This window comes from Podarcis melisellensis (assembly GCF_964234715.1).
Source record: "Podarcis melisellensis genome assembly, chromosome: 1".
Classification (NCBI taxonomy): Eukaryota; Metazoa; Chordata; class Lepidosauria; order Squamata; family Lacertidae; genus Podarcis; species Podarcis melisellensis.
In genome coordinates this window covers 23,268,521-23,295,876 of record NC_138528.1, presented here as the reverse complement: position 1 = coordinate 23,295,876, position 27,356 = coordinate 23,268,521, and the positions used below count along the sequence as shown (strand labels likewise).

General features: G+C 42.1%; 1 protein-coding gene across 2 annotated transcripts in view; it reads left to right on the top strand.

Moving 5' to 3' along the window:
* TDP1 (tyrosyl-DNA phosphodiesterase 1) overlaps positions 1 to 23,179 on the top strand; it is a 29,087-nt gene extending 5,908 nt beyond the window's left edge. The window contains exons 6-15 of one of the 2 annotated variants that reach the window (XM_081911877.1): positions 3,707 to 3,799; positions 5,559 to 5,729; positions 6,054 to 6,132; positions 12,010 to 12,195; positions 12,642 to 12,690; positions 13,364 to 13,430; positions 14,525 to 14,632; positions 14,803 to 14,905; positions 15,502 to 15,610; positions 22,714 to 23,179. In XM_081911877.1, the coding sequence (XP_081768003.1) occupies positions 3,707 to 3,799; positions 5,559 to 5,729; positions 6,054 to 6,132; positions 12,010 to 12,195; positions 12,642 to 12,690; positions 13,364 to 13,430; positions 14,525 to 14,632; positions 14,803 to 14,905; positions 15,502 to 15,610; positions 22,714 to 22,787 (1,039 nt within the window). In that variant the 3' untranslated portion in view covers positions 22,788 to 23,179. Of the gene's footprint in view, positions 1 to 3,706; positions 3,800 to 5,558; positions 5,730 to 6,053; positions 6,133 to 12,009; positions 12,196 to 12,641; positions 12,691 to 13,363; positions 13,431 to 14,524; positions 14,633 to 14,802; positions 14,906 to 15,501; positions 15,611 to 22,713 lie in introns of those variants that run through there. The other variant, XM_081911878.1, reaches the window with a different exon arrangement.
* Positions 23,180 to 27,356: the final 4,177 nt, after the last annotated feature.

Below are 27,356 nucleotides of genomic sequence, written 5' to 3'. Positions count from 1 at the left end.
TGGTGTGGTGGCAGCAGGAGGCCCCATTAACTAAAGTGGTGCTTCAGGTTAAGAACACTTTCAGGTTAAGAACGGACCTCCGGAACGAATTAAGTACGAACCCGAGGTACCACTGTATATACCGTATTTTTCGCTCTATAGGACGCACTTTTTCCCCTTCAAAAATGAAGGGGAAATGTGTGTGTGTCCTATGGAGCGAAGACACCATAGCCCCGCAACCCTCTCCCGGCTGCAGAGTTGACGCGCGGCTCTGGCAGGAGCCTCCATAGCCGCACGTCACCTCTCCAGCCGGGAGAGCACGCGCGGAGCTAAAGCATCCCCCCGCGACCCTCTCCCGGCTGGAGAGGCGACGCGCGGCTCTGGCAGGAGCCTCCAAAGCAGCGCGTCACCTCTCCAGCCGGGAGAGCGCGCGCGCGGAGCTAAAGCAGCCCCCCGCGACCCTCTCCCGGCTGGAGAGGCGACGCGCGGCTCTGGCAGGAGCCTCCATAGCCGCGCGTCACCTCTCCAGCCGGGAGAGCGTGCACGGAGCTAAAGCAGCCCCTCGCGACCCTCTCCCGGCTGGAGAGGTGACGCGCGGCTATGGCAGGAGCCTCAATAGCCGTGCGTCACCTCTCCAGCCGGGAGAGCGCGGACGGGGCTAAAGAAGCCATAGCCCCGCGACCCTCTCCCAGCTGGAGAAGTGACGCGTGACTATGGCAGCAGCCTCTCCGCTGCGCCTTTCCGCTGCTCCCAGACCTGCTCTTTGGGGCTGGTGGTGGGCTTCCCCCCGCCAGCCCCAAAGAGCAGGTCGAAAGGAACCTGAAGCCTGGAGAGCAAGAGGGGTCGGTGCGCACTGACCCCTCTAGCTCTCCAGGCTTCCAAGGTAGCCGCCTGAACGCACCTTAAATGGCACCTTGTTTTAGAGCGGGAAAACAAGAGGGGGAAAATTCTCCCACTCTCTGCGCAGCGCTTCCTGCCGCTTCGCTGAAGGGGCGCTGGTCAGAGAGCGGAAGAATTTTTTCCCCTTGTTCTCCCCCCTCTAAAACAAGGTGCATCCTATTGTCCGGTGCGTCCTATAGTGCGAAAAATACGGTACTTGCATTGCTGCACAATTGGAAAACTAAAACAGTTTTACCACAGCATATCAATTTCATAAAATAAAAATTTGTGTTGTTCAACCCACCCATCCCTTCAAACCAGGTAAAATACCAGGACCCAAAAAAACCAATAAAATGCACACCAAAGTAGCACCCACCAGAAAGAGGCAACCCACCCATGAGTGCCTTTAATAGCATCCTCACTTTGTTCAGAAGTAGTATTTCAATAGTCTTTCAGACCTTGATTGTTTGCTGTGCACTATAGCACACAGTTTTTTCAATTTATGAGTAAGCTATTGTTGTTTTTCAACTTCATGTGTTCATATCATTAGCAATGCTATTATGTGTGGTCTTGGAATGAGTCAGCATTATGAGCTAGGCATATTTTTTGCCATTTTCCTTCCTAAGTACCAGTTTCTAAGGCAACCTGGCTCTTTGAGGGGAATAAGCCAAGGCAACACATGGCATGCTTTCTGTTTAGCATTCTACTATAATTTACTTAATGAAAGTTTTGAAACAAAGGACACAGAAAATATGGTAGTTACACCAACAGGAAAGGACAATGGTGGACCTAATTAACAATATTTCCTTTTTAAATAATAAAAGGCCATGTGAGTAGATTTTTTTGAGAAGGATAGGTAATTGGCTTTTTAATATAAAATTTGGGTTGGGGAGGCCTAGTGACTATTGTCCTAGTGAGCAAAAAAAAGACAGTCAGTGCTTTTTAGTAAGGGTGGCTGCCAAGAATATATCCCTCTATTTAAAGCCTGCTGCAACCAAACACTCTTTCATGGCGGTTAATCAGGTTATCATTGGCTAATAGTCATGATGACTCCAGCTTAAGGCACAGCATGCTTCTGAAGACTAGTTGTTGGGCGGGGACAACAGTGGGAGAGGACTGTTGTCCTGCTTGTAGACACCTTGCTGGTATCTGGTTGGTCATTGGAATACAGGGTGCCTTCCTAGTTTGGTGCCTTTCACGTGGAAGTGCTGGCTGCTGTTGTGTCCTCAGCAGTCACAAGGGCTAGTAAAGTTGCAAAAATAAAACCCATGTGTGGCGTTTGCCCTCCTAGGTGTGTGACATCATACTGGGTTCATAAGGAAAGGGTTAACTAATTGTAAAATGACTAACCTATAGGAACTCAAGGGGAGGAGTTAGAGTTGTTAAGAAGTCAGTCTGGAGTCAGAGAAGAGAGAGGGAGGATAAGTCTGTGGGTTGGGCTGGTCTGATGTGAGAGAATCTGTTAAGAGGAGTCAGTCAAAAGTTGAGATAATCAGTCAGAAGGTATTAGGAAGGTATAGGCCAGTAAAGAAACTATGGTTAAGAAACTGACAAGAAAATTATCTGAGAAACTATAAACTTGTTAATGTTTATAAAACAAACCTGTTTATTTGGTTTAATTTTAACAAACGTCCGGGGACCCTGTGTGATCGCCACACCATGCTTCCTACTTTCCCCAAAGAGAATAAAATGCTATTGTTCAAACTTCTACTATTCTAGTCATCTAGTCTATTTCTTTTCAGGGAATGGATAGCTGTCTGTCTGTCCAAGAGATGTTACAGTTGATACATGAACAGCTGCTGGTATAAATTATTTCATTGCCGGATTTAGGGTGGTGCAGGTGGTTCCCCAGCACAGGGAGCTGAGCTGAGGGAATCACTAAATAGTGCACTTGAGAGCACGCACAGAATGGAAGGCGAGGGCACTTTTAACAAACTCTGTTCCAAAAGGAATCATTGTGTAAAAAATAAATGGGGGGAGGGTAAATTTTATCCTCTCTTAGGCACCATATTATGAAAGTCCGCCCCTGACTTCATCCTAGCGATGTAGCCTGGGTACCTACAATAAAAACTGTATTTGTTAGTATCCGCATGTTATGAATGTGCCCCTTAGGATACCGTGACGTTTCACCTAAAACTTGATGTATATCCCCTTCCTAGACAGATAATCCATCTACTAGCTGTGCCTTGCTTTTATTGTTTGATCTTGTCTAATTCAGTGCTCACTCTCTAAATGCCTGCTCAGAACTTCCTCCTCTTTACCAGACTCTAACGGAAAGAATTAGAGTTGCACCATGTGTTAAACAGCACATGTGTTAAACAGCACAGTGGACACAATAGAGCTCTAAGGCAGTGTTTCCCAACCTTGGGCCTCCAGCTGTTTTTGAACTACAATTCCCATCATCCCTGACCACTGGTCTTGCTATCTAGGGATGATGGGAGTTGTAGGCCAAAAACATCTGGAGGCCCAAGGTTGGGAAACACTGCTCTAAGGATCTCTGTATCAGAAATGCCACTGGTCTGAGCAAAAGTCCTCCAACACCACCTTAATCATTCTTGCCCCATTCTTCTTAGGGAGGATGACCAACGCAGTTTCAGTTCCATACCTAGGTCAAAATCCAGACTGAAACTGTTTGAGATACATAGTTGAGTGTTACTGCCAGATTGAAGAAATATTTTAACAGCCATAAAGTCAATGTCCTCGTAAACATATTTATAGCTATAATATAAAGTATTATATCTGAGGACACCCTGAATGCTCTGAAGTTGCATTTGTGCGTTTGAGCCCTCTTTCATTTTTGCTGTATTTGGTGCTCCCTTCCCATAATACTTACAACACTTTTGTATAGGAAAATGATGTTGTTACATTACGAAGAAGGGCTTCGCGTGGTGATACATACATCCAACCTTATTGATGATGATTGGTACCAGAAAACACAAGGGTAAGAAAGTTATTATAAAATAATAATAATAATTTATTATTTGTACCCCACCCATCGTGAGATCTCATGGCAGCTCACAGAATAAAATAGCATGTTGTATGACTGTCATTTGTATCATTGGGTTTTTTAAAACCTTGTATATTGCATGTGTTTAATGTATATACGTCCAGGATTCTCAGAGGTAATGCACAACCACTCACTGTTTAGAAAGGCATTTAATATTGTGGTTTATGGCTACATGGCATATATTATTTCCTCTTTAATGGTCTCTGGGCTACCTTATTTCCCAGAGGATCCATTGTTGGCTTGCCTCAAATGCCTTCCGTTATAAAACCCAGTAGCAAACTTCCAGTCCAGACAGTGGCACAGCTAATAAGCCCCATTCCTTATCCAATGTAGAATCTAAAACAAAACAATAAAGTCACACAGGATGAAGTATTTCAAAATAATGAATTGTAGATTTATTATCACCTTATCTGTATTTTGGTTGTAGATGGTATAATGTCTAGTACTATAATTGAAAGTATCATTGATTACTGCATGATTTCTAAAGTAGAGATCTTCTTCCATAACCCTACCAGCAAAATTCCAGGAATGTATTCCACCATTGAATAATGTCAGTAATCACTGGGTACCACTTCACTCTGTTCATTGGTATGCCTCAAGGGGATTGTTCTAATGAATTTATCTACAGTGAATTTTAAGATTTCAGCTATTACAGGGAATTGTCAGTCTTGCACTGTTTCATATTTATAAATATAAATAGAGGACTCCTAGTTAGTTTATTGCTCTAATAACTTAAGTTCATCTTGAGACGATAGTTGCTTGGGTCAGGCTGCTCAGAAGTCATAAAATGCAGTCTTTACTTTTTACAGAGAATATGATCCAGGTACGTTTTATTCTTTATAAAGCATACTTTTTTCCCCTACTGCATTTTTAGCAGGTGAGTAGTAAAGTGAGATTTGATTCTAAGTCGGATTTCTAGTTTCTTTCCTGATACAGAAATTATACCAATATTCTTATGAGAAACAAAGAAAATATGTCAGTGACATATGTGGATAGACTTAAGTGATACAAGAGCTCTTTTGTTTGTTTGTTGGCAATAGACAACGCAGCTCATATTGAAAAATTGTCTACATAGCTAAGGAAGGTCCTGTCTCCTCAGTTGAACTATAATATAATAACTATTGTTATTAGAGGTAAAAGTAGCGTATTACAAAGTTATCTACCACATAATGTTTCGCCTATTGCTACTTACCTTTTTGTATCTCCTACTAGGATATTCAAACAAAGGACATATTTAGGCAGTTTTCAAAGCTGGCTAAATTCCTCAGCTGTCCGGAGAAGATTTAGGGAGCATTGGGAAGGCGAGGAGTGGGAAGTCCGGTTGCATGAATGAACAGCATTCCGTGCATGCAACAACTTAGCTGAATCTCGCTTCAAGATTTGAAACATTTTCCAGATTGTTACGCTTGAATATTTCCTTTAAATAAGGGCAGAATAAGCCTGTTCCCTGAGCTTTACTTTTGAAAGATGACGCACCACAATTGTAAAAAAGAGAGAAAAGAATGGAAATCTTTATTCTTTGAATTTGATAGAAATTAACTCTGCTCCATGAAAGCATTTTCTATAACATGTTAGGGCAAGATCCAGCATTAGTTGGCCATCACACTGAGTCTTTAACGAAACTATTTGTTGTTCTAAATGCAATATAACCATTTGGTAATACATCAGCCATTCTTTTATTTCTGTCCTCCAGAATATGGCTAAGCCCTCTGTATCCAAAACTGCCACTTGGAGCTGCTGAATCTGCTGGTGAATCTCGTACCAATTTTAAGTGTGACCTAATAAGCTATTTGAGGTCTTACGGTTCTCCTACTCTCAATGAATGGGTTGAAATAATCAAGCAGCATGATCTTTCAGAGACAAGGTACATAATCTGAGAGGGGTTTCTTTTGCAACGAATTGCACTGAATCCTTATTCCTGGCTTGCTTTTCTCTTTTTTTAGCATGTTGAGAATGATAGAGGGAAGGGATACAATGAGAATGGAGCAGTGATAAAATTAAGGTTCTAACTGAAAGCTGGTTGCTGATTTTTTAAAAAATCGTTTTCTCTTTGCATGTTGGAACAATTTAACTAGGCAGTAGCATCTTTGAGAAGACTTAATGCCTGATAATAGCGCAATTTGGAAAAGCACTGTAACCTTTACCATGATTCAGCATCCTTTCATTTGTGTCTACATCTTTTGTGTAGAGTATATCTTCTTGGGTCAACTCCAGGCCGATACCAAGGCAGTGAAAAAGAGAAATGGGGTCATCTCAGACTTAGAAAGGTACTGGATTTTTATTCCTATCCCTCTAAGGATGTATTGTTGAAGCTCTTCTTTTTCAAGGCTTGCCTCCAGTAGTTCTTTGTTGACAGTGGAAACTGACAGGGAGAGAAAGGTGCATCTTCAGTTGGTGGCTCAGGGTAGTAGCATGTCTCTAACTTGCTACACAAATGTAAATGGAATATCTATAAAATACTTGGTGTTAGTGTTTCTCTTCCAGTGCGGAGAGTTAGAGTACAACAACAGGAAGCCGCCTTCTGTGCTGAACACCGAGGGAATTGTGCAGTTTTAGAAGCTATCTTGATAACTGGGCTATTTGGTGGTACACAAAATTTGGTGGTACACGAAAGGTAGTGGCGGGTTACATTTAGCAAAAAGAATTGCAGAGAAGACCAGAGAAGTGTGTGGCCAGAGAAGACCATACCTCCTGATATAGCATGGAGAGATGAGACTCTTTAGCTTTCTGGGTACAATAGAGACATTGACCATAGTGAGGTATTGAGGCATAAGCTTTTGTGAGTTGGAATGTTCTTGGTCTGATGTTCCATTGGTTTCTGAATTGTCATTGGTGTTCTGATATGACCCCCCCCCAATATATATATATATATATATATATATGCTTTCGTAGATTTTCACGGGTACAGGAATGCAGGTTTTGGTGTCCTCGGGTGTCTTCCCGTGTAAAAGTTGGGGTGTCTAGGCGACGTTTCGACGAGGTCTCACTCGTCATCTTCAGGCTGGTGCTTTCGGCTTCTTGTTACTGGAACAGAGCAAGATCTCAGTGTTTGAGTTCCTATAAATACTGTTGAGGGGGTGTGGTGTATAGCCTCCAATGTTCTGGGCAGAGAGGAAGTTCCCAGGCTAGTGTGCCTTTTCTTCTTTTGTTCCTTAATTACTTGAGGGATATCTTGAGTGATTTCTTGAGTGATATCCTGAGTACCACTTAGGTGGGTCATTAGGTGTGGATTAGTTGCTAAAGTCTTTGTGTCTTGACCTCTTGAACTTTGTGAAGAGTTTTTCTGAGAAGATGGCTGTACTGCACTTAGTTGTGCTCTGGCTTGGCTTCGTGTATAGGGGCGAGCTGTGGTTTTGTGGCCTGTGTCAGCCAGATCTGTGTAGGGATTGCAGGGGGGTGCAGCATCCGGAGGTGCCACCATGGTTTGGCTACTGGATGGTGTCTGTAATTTATCTGTGGAGAGGGTCTGGGTTTGGGTCTGGTGTGGTTGATTGGTGATAGCGTTCTGTGTGCCTCTGGATCTGGTGTCAGTTTTTGTGGGGAGGGCTAATTTCCAGATGTCTGGCAAGCGGGATGTGTCGTCACGCTTGTTCATGTTGTGAGGGTGTTTCTCTATCTCGATGGCTTCCATGATTATTCTCTTGTGGTGATGTTCCATGTTAAAGAGCAATTTGGAATCTGCAAAATTAATTTCGTGTCCTGTTTCTTTCATGTGTTGGAAAAGAGAGGAAGTTTTTTCTTCTTTTTTGACGGCATTCTTGTGTTCTGCGATACGTGCATTTATTCGTCTGTTTGTTTGTCCAATGTACGTGGCTGGGCAGACTTTGCAGGGTATTTCATAGACCCCTTGGTTTTCCAACTGGATTTTATCCTTGGGGTTTCTGAGGATATTGGCTATTTTTTGGTTGGTGCAAAAGGCTGTTTTGATATTGTGTTTATGGAGGATTTTGCTAATTTTATCTGTAGTGCCCTTGATATAAGGAAGGAGGGCCATGCCATTGTTTTCTTCTGTGTCTTGGTTTTTGGGGGGTGTTTCTTTTTGGATTAGCTTCGTAACCCTGTTTTGCTGGTATCCATTGGCAATTAACACATTTGAGAGATTCTGTAACTCAGTTGTCAAGTGGTCTTTGTCAGCCAGGCGTTTGGTTCTGGAGATGAGAGTCTTGGCTACGGAGTTTATTTGTGCAGGGTGGTGGTGTGATTGTGCACAAACTAGAGAAACGCCAGAAGCCCAGCCACCCTCCACAACAACCCATGAAACAAACAGTACATAACATATCAGACAGGATCCTCACCACAACTGAAACCAAAGTACTCTCCAAAGGTTTCAACTTTGCAGTCGCCCCGAGACGCATCCCCACGGAAAACATCATATGCGGAGTCAAAGCTAGCCTAACCAAAATCAACCCAGATGAAGCCAATAAAATCAGACTTGAAGTCACCAACATCCTCTGCTCCAGCAAACCACCCAGAAGCAATTTACACAAAGAAGAACAGAAAGCACTCACCAACCTGAGGAAAGACAACAACATAATCATTCTCCCAGCAGACAAAGGTAATGCCACTGTTGTGATGAACACATCGGACTACCAAGCAAAACTATCAAACCTACTCCAAGATCCTACCTACCAACCTATAAAAACAGATCCCACCACCTATCTGGAAAAAACCACCAAATCCAAAATAAAAGCCTCTCCTATCAGTGAAGAAATCCAGCTAAGAATCATCCCCAGAGAAAAATCATCCAGATGCCCCAAACTCTACGGCCTCCCCAAGATACACAAAGAAGGAACACCACTCAGACCAATAGTCAGCTCCATAGGCTCACCTCTACAAAATCTCGCTAAATTTCTCGCCAAGCAACTTCAGCCCTATGCAGAATCCATCTCTTCACACGTTCCAAACTCCTTCCAGTTCATAGAAACAATAAAGAAGCAAAACCTACATCCTAATGACCTACTTGTGAGCTTCGATGTTGTATCTCTCTTCACACAAGTGCCCATTAATGAAGCCTTGACAGCCATTCAAAACAAATACAATCCCCCCGAATACATCTTGGACCTGACCAACCACTGCCTAACCAACACGTACTTCATCCACAATGGACAAAGATACAAACAGATAGAAGGAGCACCTATGGGATCACCCCTCTCACCGGTCATCGCAAACCTGTACATGGAACACTTTGAAACCAATGCTTTAGACAAGTCAGAACACAAACCCAAACTTTGGCTCAGATATGTTGACGACACCTTTGTAATTTGGCCACACGGGAAGGAAAAACTGGATAGCTTCCTCACACATCTCAACAGCCTACACCCCAAAATACAATTCACTATGGAAATAGAAGCCAACAACCAACTTCCCTTCCTTGACGTCCTAATCTACAAAAAAACTGATGGCTCCCTAGGACACACTATCTACCGGAAAAAAACACACACCAACCGCTACTTACATGCACAATCACACCACCACCCTGCACAAATAAACTCCGTAGCCAAGACTCTCATCTCCAGAACCAAACGCCTGGCTGACAAAGACCACTTGACAACTGAGTTACAGAATCTCTCAAATGTGTTAATTGCCAATGGATACCAGCAAAACAGGGTTACGAAGCTAATCCAAAAAGAAACACCCCCCAAAAACCAAGACACAGAAGAAAACAATGGCATGGCCCTCCTTCCTTATATCAAGGGCACTACAGATAAAATTAGCAAAATCCTCCATAAACACAATATCAAAACAGCCTTTTGCACCAACCAAAAAATAGCCAATATCCTCAGAAACCCCAAGGATAAAATCCAGTTGGAAAACCAAGGGGTCTATGAAATACCCTGCAAAGTCTGCCCAGCCACGTACATTGGACAAACAAACAGACGAATAAATGCACGTATCGCAGAACACAAGAATGCCGTCAAAAAAGAAGAAAAAACTTCCTCTCTTTTCCAACACATGAAAGAAACAGGACACGAAATTAATTTTGCAGATTCCAAATTGCTCTTTAACATGGAACATCACCACAAGAGAATAATCATGGAAGCCATCGAGATAGAGAAACACCCTCACAACATGAACAAGCGTGACGACACATCCCGCTTGCCAGACATCTGGAAATTAGCCCTCCCCACAAAAACTGACACCAGATCCAGAGGCACACAGAACGCTATCACCAATCAACCACACCAGACCCAAACCCAGACCCTCTCCACAGATAAATTACAGACACCATCCAGTAGCCAAACCATGGTGGCACCTCCGGATGCTGCACCCCCCTGCAATCCCTACACAGATCTGGCTGACACAGGCCACAAAACCACAGCTCGCCCCTATACACGAAGCCAAGCCAGAGCACAACTAAGTGCAGTACAGCCATCTTCTCAGAAAAACTCTTCACAAAGTTCAAGAGGTCAAGACACAAAGACTTTAGCAACTAATCCACACCTAATGACCCACCTAAGTGGTACTCAGGATATCACTCAAGAAATCACTCAAGATATCCCTCAAGTAATTAAGGAACAAAAGAAGAAAAGGCACACTAGCCTGGGAACTTCCTCTCTGCCCAGAACATTGGAGGCTATACACCACACCCCCTCAACAGTATTTATAGGAACTCAAACACTGAGATCTTGCTCTGTTCCAGTAACAAGAAGCCGAAAGCACCAGCCTGAAGATGACGAGTGAGACCTCGTCGAAACGTCGCCTAGACACCCCAACTTTTACACGGGAAGACACCCGAGGACACCAAAACCTGCATATATATATATATATATATATATATATATATATATATATATATATATATATATATTGGGTCTGTGTAAAATGGCAGAAGAGGGCACTGCTGGTAGGTGATGGCACAAATCATATTGGAGAAATTGGGAGGAGATGACACTCTTAACTAGATCCTGTGGGTTCATAAAACTAGGTGTCTTTTCCTTGCTTATCCCAATTTGTCCCCACGTATATGTAGGAGAATACTGAGAGGAGATACGATAGCCATCTTCAAATATCTGAAGGCCTGTGGTGTTGAAGATGAAGAAAGCTTGTTTTCTCCTGCTCCAGAAGGGAGGACTCAAACTAGTGGGTTAAAATTACAGGAAAGGAGATTCCGACTAAACATCAGGAAGAACTTTCTGACAGTAAGATAGGTTCAGCAGTGGAGGTTGTAGATGCTCCTTCATTGGAGGTTTTAAAGCAGAGGATGGATGGTTTAGTTGAGATTCCTGCATTACAAGGGGTTGGACTAGATCAGGGGTCCCCAAACTAAGGCCCGCAGGCTGGATAAGGTCCAAGAGACTCGTTTATCTGGCCCGCGCCGCCACCCGCTCTTACCGGCACTGTGCTGCACGACTGCCCACTTCCGGGTCGGAGGAGCACCGGAAATAGCTTATGCGCAAGCGTTATTTCCGGTGCACATCCGGGTCGGATGAGGCCCATGCACATGCGCACAAGCTATTTCCGGTGCTCCTCCGACCCGGAAGTGCGCCAGAAATAGCACGTGCGCATGCGTATGGGCGCGCGCTCCCCCACCCTCTGGCCCGCCACGCGATTGGCACTGGAGACACCAGCCCGAGGCGTGGTAAGGTGGCTGACCCCTGGACTAGATGATCCTTGGGGTCCTTTCCAACTCTGCAATTCTATGGTTCTTCGTACCAGCTTACCAAACCATGCAATTGTGAGACTAATTCATGGAGCTTATGCCAGGAGCCTCTTAAGCTCAGGGTCGTGGGTTTGAGCCCCACATTGGGCAAAAGATTCCTGCATTGCAGAGGGTTAGATTAGATGACCCTCGCAGTCCCTTCCAACTTGGATTCTGTGATTCCATAAGGTACGCAAGGATTTGGCCATTTTTACTGTTAACATAATAACATGACTTTCCCACTGTTTTTAAACAATGAGGGAACTCTGTCATGGTATTTTTTAGGGAGAAACTAAGCATTCAGCACAGATACCTATTATGAATCCATTGGTGGTAAAGGAGGGTTGGATGAGATGCTGGCTGAGTAGCTAATCAGATTAATGACGTCCTTCATAATAAGCAATCCCTTTGTCATACTTCAGCTAATCAAGTGACTTTGTCCAGTACAACTTGAATTGCCAAAGGTGGTGATGTTTTGTTCTTGTATCCAATTTCTACCCAACAGCTTTTGAAAGAGCATGCAACCCAGCTACCCGATCAGCATTCTTGGCCTGTAATAGGACAGTTCTCGAGCATTGGATCTTTGGGAGCTGATCAGTCCAAATGGCTGTGTTCAGAATTTAGAGACAGTTTGACCTCTCTAGGAAACAACACAAAGACTCTGACAAATCATGATGTTCCTGTTCACCTGGTATTGCTTGCTTATTACTTACTGCTTTTTTTAAATTAAAAAAACCCCCACACATTTTCCTTCAAAACTTCAGCTAGCAGGTAATCTTCCAAATCCTTTTGAAGTTCTTAGAGTTGAATGCAGCAAAAGACAAATGTTTAAGCCTCATTGAACTCGATATACTTTGTGCATTTAAAAATTCTCCTGAGTTAATGTATAACACCATACTCGTGTTGTATGAAAAACTCACTGTTCACTTTTATTTTATTTTTTTTTAAAGATTTTTAATTCTGAGAGTCTTACTTATTTCTGCAGATCTTTTTCCAAGTAGGGCTGTGGCTTAAGCTGTTTGCTACCTTGTTACTTAGCACGAATGGCTTGAGCTTAATTGTGCTTCAATAGAGTATAGCTGTCAACTGAGCTACAATTTATTATAGCTAACTAGTTATTACAATTTGTTACTTTAGGTTTACCCATCAGTGGACAACGTGAGACAGAGTTTAGAAGGTTATCCAGGTAAAAACATATGCCTTTGGGTGCAGTGTAGAAAGGGGATATTATAAAGTTGGGGAAAAACAACAGAAAGAGTTTCTAGAAGTTTCATGGTATTTTAAAACTTATTTTTAAAAAAAACATTTTTCTCTATTCATTCTTTCAACCCTCATAATGGCTCCTGAGGCAGATCACACTCGAAAGTTAATTATGTAATAAAATACAAAGAGCCTAAGAATATAAGAATAGAGGATCAACACATTATGAAAAAAACAGAGTGGGAGGTGAGAATCAACACAAACCAAACGCCCATCAGAAAAAAACTGTCTTGGCCTTGATATTTTCATAACTAAATACATTTATCAAATATAGAAGACATATTGCATAGTTAATTTATGCTCTACTAATGTGAACTAGCAAGTTATTGCTGGCATTTTCCGTGTCACTTCCAATTGACTGTTCCATCTTGATGTTTATTTTATGTACTGCAGGTTCCATTTCACATAATCGAAAATCTGCATATAGAGTATTCTTTAAAGAGGCTGGGGTGTAAATTGCTTTTTAAAATCCTACTAAATCTGTTGGTTTTTTTGTGCATGTATAGGGAAAATTTGTGAATAATTCATTATTCTATTGTGAGAAACCATTTCAATGCCACACTTAACTATGAGTAATGGGTCTTTTCTTTCTCTCTAAGCTGGTGGTTCTCTTCCGTACAGTATACAAACAGCACAGAAACAGCTTTGGCTGCACTCTTACTTCCAGTAAGTAAAATTATCTCCTCTTTATTTAATGACATTTTGGGCTTGTTTGTTTTTTAAAAAGATCCGTTACATTTGCAGGAGAAATAGGCATACAAACAAGGAAATCAGAGAAGCCTTGGAAAGTTCATTTTAAAAACTCATTGGATTATGATGTACATTCCTATAAAATCTTTAAGCTTTCTCAGAAACTGAGGTGGCCTGATCCAACAAATGTTATTTTATGTCTTGATTGCAAAAAAAGAACATCATCAGTAGACAGTGATGAGCAGCAACAATGTGCTCTTCCTGCTGTTAATTTTTTGTAAACATACATACATTCCTTGGTTTAAGTCAAGTGTAATTTGAATCCAGTGAATCTGTAAATTGAAGGGTAAAACGTTTAGTTAATTGTGACTGGAATCTAAGCGCATCGTGCCCATTGACAATTCTTGCATGTGAGAGTGCTGGTGGGGTGCTTAGCAATAGGTTAAACCTGCACAGTTGATCATTATCCGGTCATATGCTCTAGGAATGGTTGCAGAATGCTGCTTTGCACAGTACGTGTAGTAAGGGCATAAACCATGTTTGAAGACTTTTCCTGTGCATACTGAAAGTAGATGTGGATAGCCACTTCAAACTTTGTACACTCTTATCTATAACATGGGGGTTGGCCTTGTTGTTGATAAGCAGTGTCCAGTGCACAGCGGAATGATGAGAAGTATGAGCCAACATGCTCTATACTACTTTATTTACAGTTCAAAGCTGGTAAGTTACAGAAAAACATCTTCCCTCTGCCAGAGCAGAGAAAGCGTCATCTCTCCTCTAAGGCACGGAGAGAATCTCAAACTGAAACTGCAAAGAACAGTGAAAAACAGGAAACCAGTGTACGTCACATCCAGTCTCCCGTTCCCGTGGGAAAACCTCCAACAGTACAGACTGTGTGGAATGTAAACACCTGTCTTGTGACAAGCACTTCTGCTGCTCAGTGAGGGAAGCAGAAACCAACAGGCCTGTATTTGAAGCTTGGCAGAAATGCTTGGGAACGATGTGAATTTGGAAACATCTTAATTAAGGTTTAACCTAAAACTTCCCTTTTCATTTTTTTAATACTTGAGCAAGTGGTCAGCAGAGACGTCAGGTCGTAGCCACGCAATGCCGCACATTAAGACTTACATGAGATCATCTCCAGACTTCCAGAAGATTGCATGGTTTCTAGTTACAAGGTAAGTCTTCTGGCTTCTTTTGTATTTCCTCCGGAACAGCTGCTTTGATGATCATTTGGCCCCTCTGCCCTCTTTTAATTAAAATAGGTAGCAATTTTGATGTTTTTCTTTCTTTCTTGTGAGTCTCAGAAATGGGCGGTCCCTCTTTCATTGAGTTTTTCTCTCTCTAGTGCCAATCTTTCTAAGGCTGCTTGGGGAGTGTTTGAGAAAAATGGCACACAGATGATGATCCGATCATATGAGCTAGGAGTCCTCTTCGTGCCATCAGAATTTGTGAGTTGATCTAATTCCATATAATGCTTCATTTAGTGAATGCAATCAAGTCTTTTTATGTATTCATAAATACATAAATACCATTATGACGTCAGTCCATCAGGCAATGTGCATCTGTATCACAGTTCCTAAAAGTTGTGAAACTGCCCTTTTGAGGTCTTGTGCAGTTTGGAACAAGACATTTACAAAGCTAATAAATTGTCTGTTTCTTTGCTTTGGGTGAGCTATTTAACATCTAGCCAAGTTCTAATCAGAGTAGACCCATTTAAATGAATGGACCTAAGTTACTCAGGCCCTTTAATTTCAATGTATCTACTCCTAGTATGACTAACGCTGGATACAGGGCTATATGTTGTAGCTGCTAACCAGGGAGCCCATCACAGTGATATAAATGTGGTCCCAAGGAATATAGAATGGAAGAAGGAAATGTAAGCAGAATATATGTTTGCAAGCCTCATGGATATTTTCTGATAAAAGGAAGTGAAGTGATGGATTGAATGTAACATCACTTCTCTCTCTTTCTCTCTCTCTTTCTCTCTCTCTCTCTCTCTCTCTCTGTGTGTGTGTGTGTGTGTGTGTGTGTGCACCTTTCACAGGGCTTGGATGCAGGCTACTTTCAAGTGAAGGAAAACATGTTTTCTGATGAGCCGGTGTTATCGTTTCCTGTACCTTATGATCTGCCCCCAGAGAAGTATGAAAGCAAAGGTAAGATGTCCTCCTCAAATGTAGGGAAGAACGACAAGTACTACACTTGAGCAAAATATCTTTTTATTCTTTGGCTCTTGGCGGAAAAAAACTTATAATCATTGATGGGAGCTAAGGGAAATGATATCTAGAAAGTGAGACTAATCCAAAAGAGACCAATGGAAGTAATTTTTAAAGTACCGGAATTGTCTGGCTCTTTAACTCCACTCATCAAAAGGACTAGATCCTCCACATTATAAGACTAGCTGTGGCAACTAGTGCTTCAGGTCTGGGGATTAGACTTTAACAGCCAAACTTTGGAAATCCTGCTTGGCTCAAAAACCCTCAGGTAGGTCATTATGGATCTGCCCAAGTGTTGTTACAATGATGGGCTGAGCTTGGAAGAAGAATGGGACACAAGTAGCAACAAATAGAATAGCCTTTCAATCTTTGATAGGCTGGTCCTATGATTCCATTTGTGCCAGGTAGCTTATATGCCAAAATTGGGCTTTCAGAAATGTATGCCCTTCCCCTCCCTTGCATACCTGTGTGGGTGCCTTGCAAATTCATTTACAAGAATGTGACATTGGGCTTCCAGGTGGGTGTTTGTCTCTGATGTATCTATGAGGGGTCTTAAAGGTAAAGGGACCCCTGACCATTAGGTCCAGTCGCGAACGACTCTGGGGTTGCAGCACTCATCTCACTTTATTGGCCAAGGGAGCCGGCGTACAGCTTCCGGGTCACGTGGCCAGCATGACTAAGCCACTTCGGGCGAACCAGAGCAACACACGGAGACACCGTTTTCCTTCCTGCCAGAGTGGTACCTATTTATCTACTTGCACTTTGACATGCTTTCAAACTGCTAGGTTAGCAGGAGCAGGGATCGAGCAACGGGAGCTCACCCCGTCGCGGGGATTCGAACCGTCAACCTTCTGATCAGCAAGCCCTAGGCTCTGTGGTATAGAGCACAGCACCTCCTGTGTCCTTAAGGAGTCTTAAGAAAGCATAATACTTTTGTCCTTCCTGTATTTGTTTGCCTTGGCTTGCTGTTTGTACAAAATGTTGTTGTTGTTGTTGTTTAGTCGTTTAGTCGTGTCCGACTCTTCGTGACCCCATGGACCAGAGAACGCCAGGCACCTCTGTCCTCTACTGCCTCCTGCAGTTACCTTTCCATTATGTCCCCTTCCATCATGTTATCTTATCAGAAAATCCCACATGTGTCACCCGAGGTCTCTGGAATTGTGAAGGGAGAGAGTGCTGTTAGCAAGCTGTATTTCCTTGTTTGGACTTCTATATTCCTGATGGTGATATGATTAGCTGCAGCATCGATAGGGCTCTTTTCCTCCCATCATGGTGTGGTGTGACTGGGATCTTCACTGGCTCTAGAGTGCTTTCATTGATGCCTCCTCTTATTCAGGTGTAACATTTTGCTGGGACTAGTCCCAAGTGAGCATAGCATTTCAACCTCTTCCTGCTTCTTGCTCAGTTCTGCCTGGCTTCTGCTCTTCTGCTAGCAAATCCTGCTGTACAGAGAGAAATAAGACTTCTATACCTCTTGATGTGATCCTGAGATGCTGCTGTGATGGAATGTTGGTGGTTTTTTTTGACAAATATAACTTTGTGCTCCACCAGCACAAAGGGAGAAAATGTGTGCAAGTCGAGGAAAGGAATGTACTGAAAGTTTCATTCGCTGTTGTCAGGCAGTTTACCTCTTTGGTCCACTGATGCAGTCGGCCAACCTTGGTCCCATTTATTGAACAGTCTTGCTTATGGAGAACTCTAGATTCTTCGTTTCCTGACTTTGAGAGGAGCTGAATAGCCTCCGTTTTCTTCTTGGCAGTGAAAAATGTCGTAAATCCAAAGGTTCAGAAATTGACCTGCTATATGACATTGTCTCTCTTTAAATCATTGCAAATTGCTGCATTTGCAGGAGACATAATTTCACGGCTTCCTATTATGTGCAGTTTGAGAGGAGTGTTTTATTCTGGCTGATACAATCAAAGGTTTCTTTGTTCATTGTGCAGTAGATTAATATACTTAAGATGAAATGCTATGTCTGTTTTACAAATGGGTATCATCACTTTGCGCAGAAGGAGCAAGAAAATGTGAAGCATTGTTGCTTTCCCTTAATTTTGAAGCTGGGTTTTTAGCATGTCTTTGTGTGCATTAGAATTCTGTCAGTGGGGTAGCTTTTCAAAGGTTGGTACATAGAACTGCAGAACCCCTGAGGGTCTCTGAGAAGATTCTTTTCAGGGAAAGGCTTTGAAATTGTCTTTTCCCTTCTTCTCCACCCTCCTCTGGTTTTCAGTAAGCAAAATCTTGCACACCTGCCAAAGGGCCGCAAGATTTTATCCAGTGAAGTATCCCAAGAAACCTGAAGTGCTAAGTCCTAGCAGAGCACAATGTTTTCAATATAAGGTGTTCCTGTTGACAGCCCTTTAGGAGACGTTGGGAAAGGTACCTAAGGAATGCTGCCTAAGTTAAGTTGACAACGCAGTTCTGCAGCTCTATCAGTCTACAACCTGTGGAGAAGTATTATTGAAAGAAATCGGACAGGACTTTAAGCTGTAAACTCAGCTCTGCAAAATCTTCATTGTTTTCTTGTTGTGGACCAGAGCTGTACAACTCAGGACCACCATGAAAAAAGCAAGCAGGGGATATACCAATATGTGGGGTCTCCCTTTGGAATGGTTAAATATATGTCTGCATACTGTACTTTGTTTCTTCCTCTTTGTCTTTTCCCTGCATATCTGTTACACCCTTTTGCTTCCTTTCCAGTGAAAGCATAGGGTTTGAAGTGTGACACTGCTTTGTAAAGCTCTATGAATAACTAGTGGGAAGTCTAAAAGTGTTAAAAACAGCAACACAACTTTGAGGAAAAGTAGACAGAAATAAATCCCTTCTATAGACCTGTTAAACAAGCCTAGCTAAACACTAATTTTTATAAGGTGCCATCTCACACTTGTTGTTAAGGCAGTATAAATAAATGTTAATGGATTGCTTTAACATTCTTCAATTCAGTAACTTTGTCTAAATCTTCAGAGAAAGTTGTATCAGTCTTATTTTATTGTACAGTGGTACCTCAGGTTAAGTACTTAATTCATTCTGGAGGTCCGTTCTTAACCGGAAACTGTTCTTAACCTGAAGCACCACTTTAGCTAATGGGGCCTCCGGCTGCTGCCGCGCCGCCGAAGCACAATTTCTGTTCTCATCCTGAAGCAAAGTTCTTAACCTGAGGTACTATTTCTGGGTTAGCGGAGTCTGTAACCTGAAGCATATGTAACCTGAAACGTATGTAACCCAAGGTACCACTGTATGTTAAAATAAGGCCATTTTTCATTAGCAAATGCGAAGACCATAGAAGGCTATAGTTTCTACCGTAACTAGAATGAATGCAGTTTTCTAGCTCTGTTCTGCTGTACATAATGTACTGCTGCTGCATGTACCACTGTGTGAGGTTTCCAAATTGCTTTGTCGTTATTATTTTTTGCAGCACACATTGCCTATTGTTACACAGTGTATCCAAGGTATTAATTCTTAGCAATGACCTTGGCATCACTCAGATACTGTAACTTGGCTTGTATAGGACAGCCCTTTTGATAGTCTGTAATCAACCTCTGAAGCTTCGCCAGAGGAAGAATCTTTGTTGCAAACAAACTCCAACGCCCTAGGCTTTGAGGAAGGCCTGCAATGGGGACCTTGCTGGTTGTTTAGATGACATGCTCCTTCAGCCTCTGCTTGGTCATCTTTGTTTTTTAAACATTGGGCCTCTGTTTGACTTCACCGATTTGTCTCTCTCCCTGCCTCGTAGTGGTTCTGTAGAAGACGAGTAGAAACACGGCAGGAATCGTTGGTTAGCAAAGCTGCACACACTTAAATAGATTCTATAAGTCTGTAAAGATTCTGCATTATTGGGCGTTTTATTTTGGGTTTCTCCAGTCTGTGTATTGTGCCAACCACCAAAATGACATGCACACTGTTGAGAGAACCGGAACTGCAAAATTGCACCGGAATAGAAGGGAAAGTGCCATAGCTGCAAATACACTGTAGAGACCTGTTTCCTTCTAGCTCAGCCACCTAAGAAAAACCCGCTGGATCAGGCCAATGGCCAGTCTAGTCCAGCATCCTGTTCTCACAGTGGCCAACTGGATGCCCGTGGGAAACCTGCAAGCAGGACCCGGGCACAAGAGGACAACTGGTAGTCAGAACTATTTGCTGTCTCCAACTTTGGAGGCAGAGCATAGCCATAATGGTTAGTAGCCGTAGATAGGTTTATCCTCCATGAATTTGTTTAATCCCATTTTAAAGCCACCCAAGTTGGTGTCAGCCATTGCCTCCTGTGGGAGAGAGTTCCATAGTCCAACTATGCAACTGTGTAAAGACGTAGTCTCTTTTGTCAGTCCTGATTCTTTTAGCGTTCAGCTTCATTGAATGTCCACGAGTTGTAGCATTACAGGAGAGGGAGATAAGCGTTTCTCTGCCCACTTCCTCCCTGCCATACATACCACTTCATAAACTCATATCATGTCACCTTTTCGCTAAACTAGGAAGTCCCAAATGCTGCAACTTTTCCTCAACCTTGATCATTTTGGTCCCCCTTTCTTCCCTTTTTACCTGGATTTATTATTTATCCCATTTACTTTATTGATTTATTTCCTACCTTTCAAGGTAACGCATTTCCGAGGAAATGTGCAACACGAATAAAAACAATAGTATGGAGCAATTAAAAGTACGTCTATCATCAGAAAGCTTTTAAAATGTTATGTATATGTGACAGCTTAGAGCACTAAGAAAGCCTGGTGGAACCAAAAAGCCTTGGCAGTACTTCCAAAGACATCCCCTATGTAAAATTGAGAGTAAATTGGTAATTTTATGTAGAAATCCTATTCAATAAAAAAAAAATTCAAGGGAATGAATAGCAGTTGAAATCAAAACAACACAAAATCAGTAAAACCAGAGGAGAAAACTGCAAAACAATTATATGAGCTACAATAAAAGCCTGTCTATACTCGCGTATAGGTAAAGGTAAAGGTACCCCTGCCCATATGGGCCAGTCTTGCCAGGCTCTAGGGTTGTGCGCTCATCTCACTCTATAGGGTGGGAGCCAGCGCTGTCCGCAGACACTTCCGGGTCATGTGGCCAGCGTGACAAGCTGCATCTGGCGAGCCAGCGCAGCACACAGAACGCCGTTTACCTTCCCGCTGGTAAGTGGTCCCTATTTATCTACTTGCACCCGGGGGTGCTTTCCAACTGCTAGGTTGGCAGGCGCTGGGACCGAACGATGGGAGCGCACCCCGCCCGCGGGATTCGAACTGCCGACCATACGATCGGCAAGTCCTAGGCGCTGAGGTTTTACCCACAGCGCCACCCGTGTCCCTATACTCGCGTATAAGCCAACCCAAATATAAGCTGAGGCACCTAATTTTAGCACAAAAAACTGGGAAAGCTTATTGACTCGAGTATAATCCGGTTCACCACACCACAAACCTGGTGGTGGCGGCAACAGCAGCGGAGAAAGAACAAGCAGCCTGAAACGAAAGGGCTGCTTTTGGGCTGCTTGTTCCTCCGCCGACAGTGGCTTCTGCCTCTGCCACCCGCAAGAACAGGCTCTCCCAACCGCGGCTCCTGTGCCTGCCCTTGTGAGAGGCGGGTAGCGGTGGGACCAGTGGCGAGAAAGGACTCCTTTTGGGCCGCTCATCCCTCCGCTGCCGCCACCTGCCTCACTCGAGTATAAGATGAGGGGGCCTTTTTCAGCATTAGAAATGTGCTGAAAAAGTCGGCTAATACTCGAGTATATACGATAGACATATTTTTTAAATAGTATTGGTTATAAGTCCCTGCCCTTCTGTGAAGCCCTCTGAGTTGCCTTGGTTAACCAACTTTACAAGATTATTGCGAGGAAGGGTTGGGTACAAATTTATTTTTTAAAATCATAGTTGAGAAATTTGTGCACTTGTGGAAATTTCAGGTAATAGTCTTGCTGCTGTTACATCAATCAAATTGTACCCTGGTATTCCTTCTGCTGTAATGTGTCATGCAGTTCTGACCTTTCTTTACAAATGAAATAATGTTCTCTGTACCTGGTTTTACAAAACTATCCCAACCCCTGAACTTCCCTGCTCCTCCTTTTGAAGTGTAGAAGTATTCTTTGTGCATTCCAGTTTCTCCCCAAGCTGTAGGCTTGGTTTCAAGTAGGGTATTAATAGGGCTATAAAAGTATCCCCCATTGTCTGAGTGCTGTAACAGTAAATGGATTTGGTAAGTATTGCTTAGGTGGATTGTGTCTTATTAACCATTCCTAGCATCTAAGATAAAGCTAAGCTGAAAATGAAATATTGCAGATTCTGACAAAGCAAATTGGCATATACATGTTCAATATATTGATTAATGCTCCAGTTAGTGCCCTTGGCTATGCGTCCCAACATTAAACTTTGCTATAAGAGGGTGATGCTCCTTGGGACAAACTGCTTGTGTGTTTTGTTGTGTGATTATAAAGATCAAAGCTCAATCATACCTCAAAGATTTCATCACCAAACTTGACACAAGGCTTCTCAAAGTAAGGGCAGTAGATTTCATTTCTGTTTGGATGATGGGCGCCATTCTGAATCACGATAATGGACAAAAACTTCATTTTGACATGACTTTGTTTTTTGACATAGATTGTGTCTCCTCTCAAGACATCAATGCCAAACATGGCGCAAGGGTTCGCAAGGTGGGAACAGTGGCCTTGCTTGGATGCCAGGTGCCATTTTGAATCAAGATGGCAGATGAAAACTTGACCTTGGATTGACGTCACCCAGAGTTTGGTGCAACGGGTTCAAACCCACAGATTGGACTGTCCATTTAAAAATCACAATATTTTTTGGTTTCTAAAAATAACTGGACAGCGCTGGGCACTCCCCACTAACGAAGCTATAAAGGTCAAAGCTAATCATACCTCAAACAAGTTTCTGAGTAGCAAAACCTCATTTCTAAAGGTTAATAGCTGGTGAAAAAATGAAGTGGCTGTGAAACATCTAACTCCTATCAAAATCTAGGAATGGAAGGTCTAATTTAATTTTCTCAGTTGGCTCATCATGTTTTGTATCTGTGGTGTAAATCTGTCCATTTCTTCCTCGTTGCAGATCGCCCATGGATTTGGAATATTCCCTACACCAAAGCGCCTGATACACATGGAAATATGTGGGTCCCTAAATGAATAGCCCAAGTTCACCCTGAAACTTCAGCATCTTTAAATATGTGCCGATTCATATACCTGTGGGACTTGCTGGTTTTAAGAACATGGGCTTTTACACAGGATGTAAACTAACTTTTCTTTTTCAAAGAAGTACATTTTTTATAGACTGAAAACATTTTGAATAAAATAATGTGCATATAGATGAATATTGCTAGAGCATATGATAATGCAGTGCTTTTAAAATTGAATTTATAAACATCATTGCTCTTTTTTTGAAATGACCATGTCAGTTGGGTCAGACTATCTTTGTACTGAGCCTGAATATTTTCAGCCCTGTTCCTTCTTTATCCTGGAAACAGTGGCCCTGATGAAGGAGAAATTTGTGCAGAATTGAAATAAAGTGAATAAAAGTTCTTTTTTTCTTCAGTCATTGAAGTATGAGCTTAGGCTTCTCCTCTTTCCTGACACTCTGTCTTGTGCTCACAAATAGAGTTTATTCCCCCACAGATGCTATTCATTGTACAATGCTTTTCAGCCAAGGCATTGCATATATGTTTTTTTCTTTTTGCATATTTTTATAAGGATGAAATCCTGATAAAAGCATATGCTGTAGATAAAGTAGTTTGTTGCTATGGCGGTAGTCTGAGATAGTTAGCTTCCTATTTCATCTTTAAAAGAAGGGAGCAATAACTAATTGTGTATGGGCAACATGTAGCCTACAGAATGACACCATCTCCTGTTCAGTGCCCACTCCTAAATAAGACCCACTGCCGGGAGTGACTTTTGTGTAAACATGTACAGAACCAAGCTCTTGTGTTGACAGATGTTGTATAATACTGTAGAAATAATAATCCATTGGTTTCTAAGCAATAACCGATCATTTACTATGAGAGGAGATACTGAAGGTGGACCCTGAGCTTCAGGTTTAAAAATATTGGGAAGCGAAATAGGAGTGGTTTTTGTAGCCCAAGTCTCATCGATTTCAATAGGGCTTAATTCGAAGCCTGCATCTTTAGGATTGAAACAATAGGTTGGTTCAGTCTTAAACTGTGGTTTGGTTTTATGAGTGAACCTTGAGGTTGCATGCAATTTTGGCGGAGCTGTTCATGCCTGAGAACAAGCCACAGAATTGTTCAGAGCTAATTTGCCGTTGGAAATGAAAACAAATTATGGTACCATCTCCATTCTGGCTCTAGTTAATTGGAGACAGAATGGCAATAGTGTAGGCAAAGTGCAAATTTACTTCATCGAGAAAATTGTAGGGTTCTACTCTTAATAGCTCAAGTATATGGTGTTTACACCTAACAGTTTTTGTGAAGGCGGGTCTCTGCAGAAGAGCATAAAAAGTGGTGAATCAGGCCAAAGGTCTATCTAGCGCAACACTGTCTTTTCCTAACAGTCAAGCAGATGCTTATGGGAAGTCCAGAAGCAGGATATAGACCGTCAAATTTTGGGTACTCCTCAAGCTTTCCAAAGAACAAAGGTTGGGTTACCTAGATAGGCACTGCTTTTCAGTCCTAGCATATTGCATTCTGGATATCCTTTTCTAATATATCACAGCCCCTCACTCAACCTTTTCAACCTGAAGGAGCTGAAATGAATGCAAAGAATGCAAATGCAAAGAAATACTTTCATACTGGTGGTTCATTACCAATACAGGTGTGAAGTGAAAACAGGTAAACCTCAAATATGCAAAGGAACATGAGTATAGAGTTTATGAAAGCCTTGCAGTAATCAAGAACTCAGTTGAGGAAAATATTATGAAAAGGTATTCATAGCCATGCATTATTTCCAACAATGGTAATGTTTGGACTTCTTAATGTAGCTTGATAGCTGAAAACAAAATGCATAGGTCTACCCTCTGACTTCAGTTACATGCATATAAAAATTTAGGAATGTTCACAAAAATTGCACTAAACAAGGAATAATGTCAGCTATTCCGCTTTTGTTTTCAGTGTCACGAACAGTAATTAGACTGCCTCCCATTTGAGCCATTTGACTGAGTAGATATAAAGAATTAAGGTTCTCTGTAGTAGTGGCATTGTATATAGGCAATCTCCCAGTACTAAAGATGTTGCCTAGTAACTGTATATTAAGCATTTTGCTTCCTCTTCTAAATTATATTTCTCCCAATATCTATTGTTTTTTACAATAAATTACAGCTTGGATCCAAATAACTGCTTCTGAAAGCAAAAGGACTTCTTCTGTTTGTGGAAGGGCTTTCGATGTACATACCTAAATAATTTTATTTGTATGTCTGCCTTTTCATAGCTAAAGCCGCTAACAACATGAGAAATATCACATAATTACAAACGTAACAAAAGTAGTCTGAACAATAAGTTGTACACAACAAAATTAAACTATTTCCACATAAATCATAATGAGATCTAAAATAAATATACAAAATAATATCTAAAACAGCAACAACCCCTTCTAAACAATACCCCAACCCAAGAGTCTGTTCAGCAGTCTCAGCTTTTGTAGTTGGAGTCAGTCAGGGCCCCAGCCTCCTAGGCCAGGTGGGAAAAGGCCTGCAAGGAAGGGAGCAGGTCTTCCAGGACTCACAGCCAAGATGATCTACTGGCAGGAGGTAGACAATTTTTGTATTCCCCTGCTCACATCTGGGTGTGGCAGCAGTTACCCCATCATCTGAAGTAGCTTTCTAGGGGACCAAGGGGCTACAGAGGGAAGCTGGCAAAAATCCCCCCCCCCTTTTGCTGATGGTAATATTTTGTACCCAAGAGTTCTGCTGACAGAGAATTCAGGCCAATGTTTTAAAACTCCTATTTATTGAAATGTATGCGCCGCTCTTCCATCCCCTGGTGAGGAAATATGGTAGTGGGCCATGTTCACAAGATGAGTCCCCTCTTCTGGTATGTAAAGGAATTTCATATTATTAAATGTAGCTATCTTTGATCCCATTTCTATACATATATAAAAAAGCCAAAGTACTGGAGCAGGAAGTTTGTATATGCAATCCTGAAAAGCTTTGTATTCCTGCAACTTTGCAGACAGCTGACATTTGTGAAAAGTCTCTCATAACACATGCTGTGTTCCAAACAGGATGGTGAAGAAGAGAGGAAGATGGATTTGGAATAATAGTTACATGCCAAAGTTTGGACCAGAATTTTGCTTATTCCCTCCCTGTCGCTGCTGCTTTTCATATCCTTTGTATTGACATGCAAGGCATTACTTTTGTCTATAAACCACCTTTTGTGCACTGATAGAAAAGCAGAATTATAAGTGTGGTTACTAAATAATTCTTAAATTACCAGTCATTGCTTTTGTGAATAGTCACTGCTTATTTTGCATACACTTAATCTTTAATGTAATTGTCCCAAGCTGTTATTTTCCACATTTCACTCCCATTTAACTTCACTATTTACAGTCCATTCTCTACACCCATGTGCATATAGAGCTACTAATTGAGGATAACAACTACCGGTAGGTAATTTTATTCCCTGGATTTAGCTGCATAAAGGATCTTGATAAGGCCATTATGTGTTTTTTAGCTGTAAAGCCCACAGCTAACATTTTTCTCCTCCTACCTCTCCATTATCATTCTGTGCTTTATAACTGCTTCTACATTCCTGATACATAGAGCAAAAGCAACAGCCCACATTACCAGTTTGCAAAAATATTGCAGGACTATTATAACTATAGTGATCAAATGAGGGTTTACATCTTGCTGCCCTGATGGCAGCATAAGCGTGGCATAAGCAACACTTCATTGCAGGAAAAAAGTATTTAAAGTAAAAATAATAAAATGAGCATCTGCAGCCATGGATGTGCCTGGCCCATTGCCCTCTTCCTATAAAAAGTTTTTGAAAATTAAAAAAACAACAACTTGGTGGGTCCCTGTACTTTGACCTCAAAGTCTAGCACCACTAATTTTGTGCATCTGGTAAGAGTGGCCTCAAATCCACAAAAGCTTATGCCACAATAAATACTGTGAATAGTGAGAGACTCCAGGGGTGCCAGCACTTTTCCAAGGTTTGCTTTCCTTGGAATGAAGACCAGTGGAGACTGTGGTGTCTTTAGGATATATGGTTTTATTTGCACATATATACACCATGAGTATAAGATTGCCCAGTTGGGGAGGGGGCAGGGGCGGCTCACAGAATTAACATCACCAAATATTTATCCATTAGTCACAGCTTTGGATCCAGCACAGAGCAAGCATGTAAAAATCTACATTCAAAATTACATCCTGCATTCCTAAATTAGGGATAACGGAATATGTAATCCGGCCTTGGTCCTGCATACTTGACGGAGCATCTCCACTTCCCGTGGCACTGAGGTCCAGCTCCGAGGGCCTTCTGGCAGTTGCCTCACTGGGGAAAGTGAAGTGACAGGGAACCAGGCAGAGGGCCTTGTCGGTAGTGGCACCTGCCCTCCTCCCGTCAGATGTCAAAGAGATAAACAATTATATGACTTTCTGAAGGTAGCCCTGTATGGGGAAGCTTTTAATGGTCTGATGTTTTGCTGTGTTTTTATATTCTGTTGGAAGCTGCCCAGAATGGCTGGGGCAACTCAGTCACATGGGCTGTGTATAGGTAATAAGTTATTGTTGTTGTTGTTGTTGTTGTT